Source organism: Lotus japonicus, chromosome 3 (genome assembly GCF_012489685.1).
Source record: "Lotus japonicus ecotype B-129 chromosome 3, LjGifu_v1.2".
NCBI lineage: Eukaryota > Viridiplantae > Streptophyta > Magnoliopsida > Fabales > Fabaceae > Lotus > Lotus japonicus.
Window position 1 is genome coordinate 34,681,772 of NC_080043.1, and position 12,151 is coordinate 34,693,922.

Genomic DNA, 12,151 nt, shown 5'->3' on the forward strand with positions numbered 1-12,151 from the left:
GTTCTCCATTAGGCGGTTAGGCCTAACCCACATCAAACTGTTTTTTATAGCGCATTAATTATTTTTTTTGCAACAATACTCTCATTTAATTGAGTTTTCTCTCTCTTTCCACTATACAACTCATTAATGATGAATATAAATTAAGAAAAATAATTTGGGGTAACTTGGAGTACTAAGTAAAATTTTCTCACATTAAAACCTAAAGCTAAGGTGGAACACATGATCAATCATCGTACAAAACTTAATTTCAAATTTGTACAACAGTAAAAATCAAGACCCCTACATGTAGATTGATCATTATGTATATCCACTTTATAAAACAAGATAGGTGATGATAATTGAACATAACATGAATCCACCGTCAAGAAGAATTGAATGGTCACTGGTTTGGCTTAAAATAGTAAAGTTCAAAGCTGTCATTGATTAATGAGATCAATAGAGACGTATGATTCATGCATTTATTTTTCACCTACCTTGCCATGTTTTAGTGTGAGAGGAATAAATGTGCCTATAAATTCCAATGTTTGTTTATTGGGTGGATTTGGAAGAAGACAAAAAGAAAGAAAAAGTAGTAAAAGTTTTAAGTAGATGATCTACTTTACTGGATTGTCAAGAGGCTCCATTAACAAAGTGACTAAATCTCCACTTTTTCTTGTACACTTTGCTTTATGATGCTTCTAATCCAAACCCAAATCATCAAAAGTGAAAAGTTTTGGACTTTCCGGCATTCAGTGAGCAATCACTAGGTTCGGCCTAAACCCTAGTGGGTTCCCTTTCTCCTGTTTGGATAGTATACTTTTTTGCATTTTTCAACCCAATTTGCTGACTTTGGCGTACTCTTCAGTTTTTGAGCTGCAAGCCAAAATATTTGATTGTTGGAGAGATTTTTGTTGATGGGTGCTTGCTGGAGCAATAGGATTAAGGCTGTGAGTCATTCCAATACAGGTCAGAATAAGATGTTTCTTAACTCAAAAGTTGCATCATTTTGTTTCCTCCTTGATATCTGAACTGAATCAAATCAATTTTTTTCTGAATTTGTGTTTTGGTGTTGGGATCAATGTGGGGTTGATTGTCAAAAACTTAAAGTTGTTAACTTTATGGAGATTTGAGCTGTCACAGACATGTATGCATGTATGTATGTATCCTAGTATGATGACATTCTTGAGAATATGAAAGCCTTGTAATTTAAGGATGTTATGTCTTATTCGATGTTGTGATCTGTGCTTCCTCACAGTTGAGCTTTATTTGGGACAGTCATTGAATGCCCTAAAATTGTGAAGCTGAAGCCCCCTCAGTAGTGGATAAACAAAAACTATAATTTGAGTTTGGGAGAAAATATTGTTAACTGTAGATGGAAAATTTTGGGTTTTGTTTGATTCCATGTAAATGTGGTTATCATAGTGATGACCTTTTACTTGTTTTTTTGTTTTTAAGGCCAGTGATGGTGACTGAGTTTTCTATTTTGAACTTGTTTTTCATGGTGATTTTGCAGGGTTCACTTCTAGAAGTGTGAGCAGAGATGGTTCAAATAGCAGGAGCTCATCCACTCCTCGGAGTGAGGGTGAGATCTTACAATCTTCCAATTTGAAAAGCTTCAGCTACAATGAGATAAGAACAGCTACAAGAAATTTCCGCCCGGACAGTGTCTTAGGCGAGGGTGGATTCGGTTCTGTTTATAAGGGTTGGATTGATGAGCATTCACATGCTGCTACCAGGCCGGGAACTGGCATTGTTATTGCTGTGAAGAAACTTAACCAGGAAGGGTTCCAGGGTCACAAGGAATGGTTGGTAAGTCTCAGTTCTTTTCTGGATACTCACTCAGTTACCTCTTCTGATGCATACTTTGGCTTTAACTAGTTGTTTATCTTTCTGGATACTTATCAATTTAGCTTGTTTGATCTTTTTGAGGGTTTTCTAATGAAACTATACTGTTTTTAACTTTACTTGGTTTCCTCCTTTGATTTTATTGACATTGGTGGCTAAATCAATCAAATTAAATAGAGTAAATGTCCAAAACTGATTGCTTATTGTTAATCTTCTTAGCATGTATTGTGACTTGCAGGCTGAGATTAACTATCTTGGGCAGCTGCAGCATCCTAATCTTGTCAAGTTGATAGGCTACTGCTTAGAGGATGAGCACCGAGCTCTAGTTTATGAATTTATGCCTAAGGGCAGTGTGGAGAATCATCTGTTCAGGAGTCAGTACTTAGCACCTTCTACTTTATCTACTTTATATAAACAATATCCCTCCCAACTATGAATCTGTTAGAGAATATTTAGGTTTCTACTACTAAAATGGCTTATAGCATGTCTGGATTGGCCTTTCTTTTTTCAAAATTAATTCTGACAGCCAAAACCTTCTCTGAATAATTGATTCTGGCTTTGGAATCAATTGGAGAAAGATTTCCAAACATGCACTTATAATATATTGATGAATCATTTTCTTGTAATCGAAGAAAAAATCCTACGAGTTGTTTGTTGGTTCGTGATATTTCCGTCCTCTAATGTTGGCCGAAATCATTGTTAATACAGGAGGATCTTATTTTCAGCCTCTATCTTGGACTTTAAGATTGAAAATTGCCCTCGGGGCTGCAAGGGGTCTTGCTTTTCTCCATAGCACAGAAGCTAAGATCATATACCGTGACTTTAAGACTTCAAATATCCTGCTTGATACTGTATGCAAACTTGTCCTCGCCTTATTTTTGGTTGAAAATGTTTTATATAGCATTGTGTCACTAAGATGCTTCATTGACTTCTGTTGTGCAGAACTATAATGCCAAACTTTCTGATTTTGGGCTGGCCAGAGATGGGCCAACTGGTGATAAGAGCCATGTTTCTACTAGAGTCATGGGAACACATGGATATGCTGCGCCAGAGTATCTAGCAACAGGTATATAATTTTGTGTTTGTCAATTTTTTTTTGTAAGCTGTGTTTGTCAAATTGGCTTCCTAATTTACCTTCTGTCTATCTATGCAACATTTTTCCATCTCAAAATTTGCTGTTTTGGTTGATGGACTATAATGGTACTTGATACTCAGTAGTACTCTTCTCCGAAGTTGCATTAGTTTACTTTTTTAAAGCTTTTACAGAATATCAAGTAGGTTCTCTAGAACCACTTTTCTTGGGTATTGGGATATCCTTTGCACTTTCTGCACATAATTATTCTATTTCAATTTTCATTCGTAGATTTGTGAAAATACTTTGTGTGTTCAGAGAGCCGGTAGATTTCCACTTTAGGGGAGAGAAGCTACTAAGAGAAGCTTTAGTGGGGGAAAAAGTGATTCTGAATCCCTTTAGAAAGTACTCCCTCTGTTCCTTTTTATTTGTCTTTCTAGTACAAAGCTCTTCCACCAAGGTATTGCACTTTTAGAGCTAATTTTCCCATTTTGCCCTAATTCAATTCAATATTTACTTTATCTTCATTCATAGATTTTCTCTCTCCAATAATTAATTTCCTAATTTTCCCACAACACTCTCTCATATCATTAAACTATTTCAGGTTTCAACAACATTAATTTTACATGGTCTCATGCACTCCTCAAAGAAAGACTAAAAGACTTCAAAAAAAAAAAAAAGGAAACGCAGAATTGTGCACTTGATAAACAATGAGTCTTCAAATATTGCAATGAGACCAATGAGTCTTCCACTCTTGCTTTTTCCATCAGATTTTTTTAATTGTGCACTTGATAATTCACCATGTGTTTTCTTTTTATAGAATTTTAAGTCTTCAAATGAATTTTTTTTCCTATGACAGAATTTAATGCTACACTCTTTTTTTTTTTGTGTAACATTGGAATTTAAAACTATATTGGGAATATTATTTGAATTCATTTATTTTTTAAATTGAAAGGCTAGTTTCCATTCAATCAAATTCTACTGCAGTTTTTTTTGAACCACTAAGTATCATGCAATTTTATGATGTGATTATATGAAATGTACTCCATAATTAACCGCAAAGTAACATTGGAGTATGTATTTATAGTCAAGTTGAATAGTCATATGAATAATTAAAGCTAAAATCAGATTGGACAATGAAATTTTGAAGCAAGAAAGACAACAGTTTTCAGGAAGCTCATTAAATTCAATTTTCCACTACTAAACTTTGAATGGAATAAATGAGATTGTGTTAGGGGTATAATTGGTACAATGTAACCTTAAATCACCAAATGAAAAATAAAAGGAAACAAAAAAATTGTGCTAGAAAGACAAATAAAAAGGAACGGAGGGAGTATGAAAATGGGAAAATAGGGCTTAAATATGTTGGAGGTCCCTCTAAAATATGGGTCCTTTGGTTAAGGCCCCTACAAAATTTTTTGGGTGGAATAAGCCCCTAATATGAAAATAATATATAGTGATAAGCCCCTATTGTGAGGTTCCGTTTAATTTTTGATGATTCTGCAAATGGCGCTGACCTGAATTGTATTTTGTGAAAATTATTCAATTAAAGAGGGTGTCACGTAAGTAAATTAGAGTTGAAAAATAAAAATAAAATAAAAACCCAAAGTAAAAAACCCAAGTACGTTTGGGGATTTTATTTGGTTTTTTACTTTGGGTTCTTATTTTTTTTATTTTTTCAACCCTAATTTACTTACATGACACCCTAATAATTTTCACAAAATATAATCCACGTCAGCGCCGTTTGCAAAATCATAAAAAATTAAACGGAACCCCACGGCAGGGGTTTATCCCTATATATTATTTTCACATTAGGAAGTTATTCCACCCAAAAAATTTTGTAGGGGCCTTAACCAAAGGACCCCTATTTTAGAGGGGCCTCCAACATATTAGGGCATGTTATTTTTCCGTTTTATACTTTCTAACAGGTACCCAAACGAGCTCTAAAAGTGGATCCAAACATGTTATATATTTGAGCAACATTTACTTTTCATAATATGCAAACAATGAGGTTATGGATATTATATTTTTACTGTTAGTGTATAACATGGATTGATTCTGGACACCAATTACAGCATGTTTGCTTTGTTCCACATGTGAGAATTGCGTATCAAACAAAAAAAGTTACTCATAGTAGCTTATCCAGATACATGATTTTTGTACCTATACGCGACTCTGAGTCAGTTTCCGAACAATTACTTAATGAATCATGGATACACAAAAAGTAGCAGCATTATTCATTATTGCTCTAACAGTTACTAAATTCTTTTTTTTTAACTTTACAAGGTCATCTCACTGCCAAGAGTGATGTATATAGTTTTGGAGTAGTTCTTCTGGAAATGTTATCAGGAAGACGTGCTATAGACAAGAACCGGCCATCTGGAGAACACAATCTAGTTGAGTGGGCAAAACCTTACCTTTCTAACAAACGTAGAGTTTTTCGTGTGATGGATAGCCGTCTTGAGGGCCAGTATTCCCTCGATAGAGCTCAAAGGACAGCCACCCTTGCTTTTCAATGTCTTGCTGTGGATCCTAAATTCAGGCCAACCATGAATGAGGTGGTGAGAGTGTTGGAGCAGCTAAAGGAATCAGAGGAGAAGATTAAAAAAAACAGTGATCAGAAAGAGCATAGGGTTCGTGGCTCTGGCCTTGGCCATGCCCCTGCATCTGGGAAAGGAAGTGGAGATACTCCTAAAATAATTGCTTATCCTAGGCCTTCTGCTTCTCCCTTGTATGCTTCATAGCATGTCTGGTTTCACGATTTGCACAGAATCCCAGACATGTTTTCTCAGAAGCTAAGACTTGAAGTTTCTATCCAGAATTGATTCTACAGCATTTCACGGTAGAGCCAAACATGCGAAGTGTGGGAGTTTTGTCATGAGTATTGAGTAAGCTGCTAGCAGTTCTTAGTTGTGGCATAGACCATATTTATTTAGCAATGTATATAGTTCCCTTTTTTGTTTTCTTTTCTTAGGTGCTCTATTTTGGCTTACAATTGAAATTCTTCTCATCTTGATGCTGATTGTTGACTAAGTGCGATCTAAGATGAATCTTTAAGGCTTTTTATTACTATGAAATCCTGTATATAATGCAAAGTCTATGCAGATGATGCTCTACTTTGTTTTTATCAAGAGTATGACAGGTTGGACTATGACCCCATACCTTCCAGTTTAACTAGTTACGCACATAGTTAAATTAGAGGGTAAGCCTCAGTCCAACGGTAAGTTTGCTGTAATGTGATTTGCGGTCACAGGTTCTAGTCGGGAAATTAGCCTCTTGTGAAATGGCAAGCTAAGACTGCTTACATTAGATTCACAAAGTGAATCCAACCCCTCACTGAACCTTGCTTATAGTTGGAGCTTTATAGCACTAGGTTTGCCCTTTTAAGTACATGGTTAAATTAGTTCTACAAAATTATAACATTTTTATATCACTCCCTAATGATGAAAATTACATTCAAGATTTCTGAATAATATGCTATTCATCAAATTAGCCTCTAAAATGCGTATTCCATTGGTTATATTAGTCGTAAGATATATGGACTGAAAACTACCATATTTATATTAGTCTCTAATTTGTATTTTCTAGTGGTTAATTAATCCCTAAAATATATTGCCTGAAAACTAATTTGATTAGCAAAATACAAATTCACAAATTTGAGTGTAAATTTCAATTTTCAATTGTTGAAGAACTAATATAATTGATGCTCTTTCAAGGCTTTTGATTTTTTACTCAAACTTGTTGAACTTAAGGCTTCTCAGTAACCTTGCTTCTCAACCTTTCAACCCAACTGATTCGGGATATTTTGGGTTCATAACTGTCGATCTCGTTGTTTTTGGCACTGTTGATAGAACAACAACACGAATACAGATCAGAGTAGAGGAGAAACACACAAAAGTTTTGTTCACGCAGTTCGGCCAAATTGCCTACCTCTGCTACTATAGAGCGTCGCTTCTGAATACAATCACTCAGCAATTGCAATTTCTCTCAATTGCACTAGTGCCTCTTGTGTTTTAGGGTTACATTGTTTTCTTATTTATAGTGGATTCTATTGATCCCTATTTTACAATAAAATCCTAATAAATCCTATAGCAATCCCTTAAAACCTTTTACAATCCCCATTAAATCAAATCCTAATAAACTAAAGATTTTAGCCCAAAATATAATGAGTCAAATCTCAACAACTGTCATGGCACCTTTCTCCACCTCTCAACATTGCTCCTGTTTCTACTAAAGTCCATTTTTCTCTCCTTATCTTCTGAGATGTTTGGCTTGTCCACCTTGATGCAGCTGAAGTCACTGAGCTTTTCTGATAGCCACACAAATGCAACTCCGGCAGAGTCGAAGAGTTGTAAAATGGGAGCCCTGATTAATATTGAAGATGAAACACTTTACCGCTTAGAAGTCAACATACATCTTGGTTACTTTGATTTGGAGTCTTTTAGTGGCTTTTGTGCTACCCTTAGGCTTTTTACTTCATGGTTTCAGCTGGTTTTTTCAGCTTAGTTGTATGAGTGTGCATGCTTGTCTCTAATTGTTTACACTTTGCATTGCGATATCGCTCGCTGAAATTTATTCTCACATGTTGTAAGTGTCGTTAGGAAACCTTTTAGATATTAAATGAAATTTAAACCGTTGACAAAAAAAAAACAATAGTAGCATTGGTAAAATGGAATACTTTAATTTTAAAATTGTTGTTCTAATATTATTATTATCCAAAATTGAATTCCTAAGGTAAAGTTTTTGAGTTTAATGGATATGCACTGATAGTGTAAAATAGTTTTACACAGTCATCCAACCAAAGCATGCCACATAGGAGAGATAATTACATTTGACTTTAATTTTAATTAAAAGAATAAGATATTTTCTGATTTGGCGGAATTCAATTGGATGTCTGTGTAAAACTATTTTACACTGTCAGTGCATATCCATTAAACTCAAAGTTTTTTAGCCGTCGGCATGTCTCAACCAATATGTTGAACTTTATTGTTTTTGAAAAACAATAATTTCAAAATATGGAAGTTTCTATTTTCTATTGCCTTTGTTGGTATTTTAAGAATAGCTGATGAAAAACAGAGACTATACATGGTGAAGATATTCGACGAACGTCAATTTTATTTAATTCCTTGGAATGGAGATCAACCAAAGTTTTTTTTTTTTTTTGAAAGCAGGAGATTAACCAAAGTAAACGATCAAGTTTTCATTTGCCAGAAGAAGTCTATATAGCATAAAAAGGCGTCCCCGAGGGTTAGCTCAAGTGGTAAGAGCTAGGGGACATAAGGGTTGGGGAGGAGAAGGTTCAGGATTCGAATACTGGAAGGGAAATTTGAAGGGATTTTCTAACTTACTAACAACTAACCACTAACATTTGTTTATAAAAAAAAAAAAGCATAAAAAGGCAGGATGTCCATGACCTCTACGTGTAGAGTAAACCATGTTCAAAATGGAAGATTGCAAGGAAATGAAAGCTAAGCACAGATGATATTCCAATTATGTTTAATATGACATTTGAGTTAACTTAAAACTTATTTAACAGTTGGTACATCATAATTTTTCTCTTTTTGAAATGGTTGTTGGAAAGCAGAGATTAATCACGGCGATTATATTCAGCCGAAATCAATTTTATTTAATCTAGAAACTTACATTTATAGAATTGAAAATGAATAAACACTACGGCCACGTTTGGTGGACATGAAATGATATGATATGATATGATACTCTTATCATATTCTGTTTTAATCCAGTGTTTGGTGGCCTAATAGGATATGATAGCTTATCCTTTTATTCTATCCTACCCTACCTCTTTAGTTAATTTTTTTTTATCATAATGGGAACATAAGATAGAAACAGACTGGATAGGATAAAAAAAAATTACGTTCTTCTCCTCTTATGTTTCACGCCTTTCGTTCTTCTTGGTGCAAGCCCTACTCTCCTCTCCTCCTTCGTTCATCTTCTACGTTCCAGTGCTGCAGGCCGCGGTGCTATTGAAATGTGGGATAACTTTTTCCTAAATAATAGCAACCATATAAGACTTGAATAATGTTGGAATCAAGTGTTAGAGTCAAGTCACACAACGGAGAAGTCAGGGTAAGAGGGAGAGTTTATAAGAAGATGGACTCATAAACCTATCGCCTTAAGTTTTGAGTTAAGATGTGGTGTCTCAGATCTCCTTGGTGTCTCTCCTCGGCCTTGACCATGGGTCAACTTATGTAAACATAATAGTGTACAACCTTGGCAACATCCCTTGTGATGAAGACTTCCTCAAATAAAGGGTTAATCGTCTACTTGGTCCCTGTCTTTGTCTCGCCGTCTGAAATTAGTCCCTCCCCGGAAAATTTGCAAATCTGGGTCCTCTCGTTTGCAATAAGTCTGGAGCAGGTCCTCGCCGGAGGCCGGAGCTCCGGCGAGTGATGAATAGACATGCTGACTGGGATAAAAACGCTGACGTGGATTTTAAAAATAAATAAAAAATAAAAAAATAAAATAGAATTCAGATTTATTAATCCAATTAACTAAAAAAATCTAATTAACTATCTAACCCTAGTCTAATTCACAAAATCAATTTACCAAAATAAAAAAAAAAAAAAATGGTGAAGTTAAACACATTCGTGTTCCTGCTCCTCATCTCCATGTTCATCATCTTCATCTTCTCCATCACATCATCTTCTTCCTCATCACCTCCTTCAACAGATCTGTGTTCCTGCTCCAGCTTCTTCACCCGCAACCCTCCCTCACCCGCAACCCACCCTCACTTCTTCCAAAACAGAGCTTCTGAACCCATCCCTCCCTCACCCGCGACCCACCCATGAAACCCACCCCCACCCAGAACCCATCGCAACCCACCCCACCACATGCAATCCAACTCAACAACAACCTTCTTGCGGAGCCACCTTGGACGCTGTCGCCTTTGATTTCTTCTGAGGCTTCTCTGACTTCTTCTCTGTTTTCCCCTGTTTCTGCATCTCAGCCAAGCCTTCACAAATGGCCTGAAGCTTTGCATCAACAGAGGAATGCAGAGGCTTGTACTCGCCGAAATCTCCGCCGATGGAGGATCCCTGGTGGCGGAGGTTGGGAATCGGAGTGAAGAGAGGTAGATCGAAGTGGTGCCCTCACGGCCTCACCCACCCTCACCCTCATCCACATGCAACCTCAACCCAACACTAACCCACATGCAACCCTAACCTGCAAAAGAGGAAAAGATCGACCCACATCAATTCTCACCCACCGCAACCCTAACCTTCAAACCCAGGTGCGAATCGGAGTGAAGAGGGGGTAGATCGAAGTGGTGGGTCGCAGTACCACCACCGTAGCAGCACCACGAACCAAGCTGACCTCGCCATAACCGACACCACATCCTCTTCATCTTCCTCTTCCCAGTAAACAAGTTGAAGAACAGAGTGTCAATTGAGGGGTTCTGGGTTTCTAGGTTGGATGAAGTTGGGGGGGGGGGGAATCGATGGTGGGGTTATGGGTTCTGGGAATTTTGTGGTTCATAGTGATGGGGTTTTGAGTTTGAAAGATTGCAGGGTTTTGGGTGGAGAGCGTGAGGGTGAAGATTGTAGGGTTGTGTCTGTTGTTCCTGCTGTATTTTTGCACCCTGTTTGTTGTTTCTGAAACTCTGTAATTCGGTTTCCTTTGATGATGAAGAAGAAGATGAAGGAGTAGTAGATGATGAGATGAATTTCTGGGTCCTTTGGAGATGATGATTTTGTGAAGATGAAGATGATTTTGGGTTAATTTGGGGGAGGGGGGGACTTTTAATTGAATAAAACTAATTTGTATTTTATTTTTAATTTTTAATTTTTTTCCCTTGACACGTCAGCGTTTTTATCCCAGTCAGCATGCCTATTCATCACTCGCCGGAGCTCCGGGCTCCGGCGAGGACCTGCTCCAGACTTATTGCAAACGAGAGGACCCAGATTTGTAAATTTTCCGGGGAGGGACTAATTTCAGACGGCGAGTCAAAGACAGGGACCAAGTAGAGGATTAACCCTCAAATAAATTGAATGACGCATAAAGGACTCATCTTCCAAGTTGCTGTACTTGAGGACCCAATATTCATCAATTTTTGTCTCCTCAAGAATGAAAAGAGATACATCCTTTCTGCAATACCTATCCTTCAAGTGCTTCTGAAATGACCATATTTCCTCATTTATGGCCTCTATTTCTTTCTCAACATGTTTAATTTTACTCTCAAGTGCCCTCTTTTTCTTCCTCATTTCCATCAACTCATCACCAATAACCTAACAGAGACAAACAATTTATAGATGAGATTGCAGTCATTAGATGAGCTTATAAAGGAATTTTTTCACACCAATAACTTATGTGTATTTTCATTGTACCTTCACTTGGTTTCTCATGCTTTCTTTTAACTGTGCTGAGTTTTTCCTTGTCCCTTCAAAAGATTTGATTTCTCTCAAGAGTCCATCACAATTTTTCTGTTCATAGTACTTGCTACTGCATTTGAATTGTATCTCGTTTAACTATGAAAGCCCAAAAGAGAAAAATGAAAGTGCCTTATATTAGATAATGGATGAACAAGTTTAATGTGAATATCAAAACCATTTATATAAGCTTTGAAATAATTTAAAAACAGATTATGAATAAATATTTTACACTTTTCATGAGCTCTGGTGGAGGTGAAGTTGAAGCCTCATCTCTTTTCTGGCACATATTCATATCTTTGAATAGTTGTTTTTCCTCAGCCAAATTTCTTGTCCCGTGTAACATCCGAGAATTCAACTTCTGAAGAAATTGAATTGAAACATGTCAACTCCATAAGAGATGGTCAAAAAATAATAATAGTCAAGCAACTTTTGAAAGGAAGATTCTACTAATTTGGGTTCCTCTTACCTTGTTATCAAGCTCTTTCTCTATTGTGCGGGACTTAATAGCTCTTCCCCTCAGTGGTTTGTTTGTTAGAGACAAATTGTCTAGTGCAAGATTCAAGTGAGTGAGCAGATTCTTTTCCAATCAGTACTTTTATTGTGTCTATAAACATAATAGTTCTTTAAATCTTTCAACCTTGAAAGCAACCTTTCCCGATCTAACTGTTGACAAAAAATCTCCATAAAGTAAGTTTCAATGACTCATCACACAAATTTATAAATTTACCCTGATATGAAATGGATCATTTTCACCCTTTGTTAGATACCTTGGTTAAAAGTTCAACATAGAAAGAAAATCATCAACAATATTGACCTGGGAAACATACCACTTTTTCTAATATTGTCTTTTGCTCCCTTTTTTCCTTTT

At 36.4% G+C, this 12,151-nt stretch overlaps 1 protein-coding gene across 1 annotated transcript; it reads left to right on the forward strand.

The window, feature by feature from the left end:
- Positions 1-530: 530 nt before the first annotated feature.
- LOC130749669 (probable serine/threonine-protein kinase PBL11) lies at positions 531-5,991 on the forward strand. Its single transcript, XM_057603042.1, has 7 exons — positions 531-746; positions 845-945; positions 1,493-1,788; positions 2,063-2,198; positions 2,533-2,675; positions 2,767-2,890; positions 5,183-5,991. The coding sequence occupies exons 2-7, from the start codon at positions 894-896 to the stop codon at positions 5,638-5,640; spliced, it is 1,209 nt and encodes a 402-aa protein (XP_057459025.1). The 5' UTR covers positions 531-746; positions 845-893; the 3' UTR covers positions 5,641-5,991.
- Positions 5,992-12,151: the final 6,160 nt, after the last annotated feature.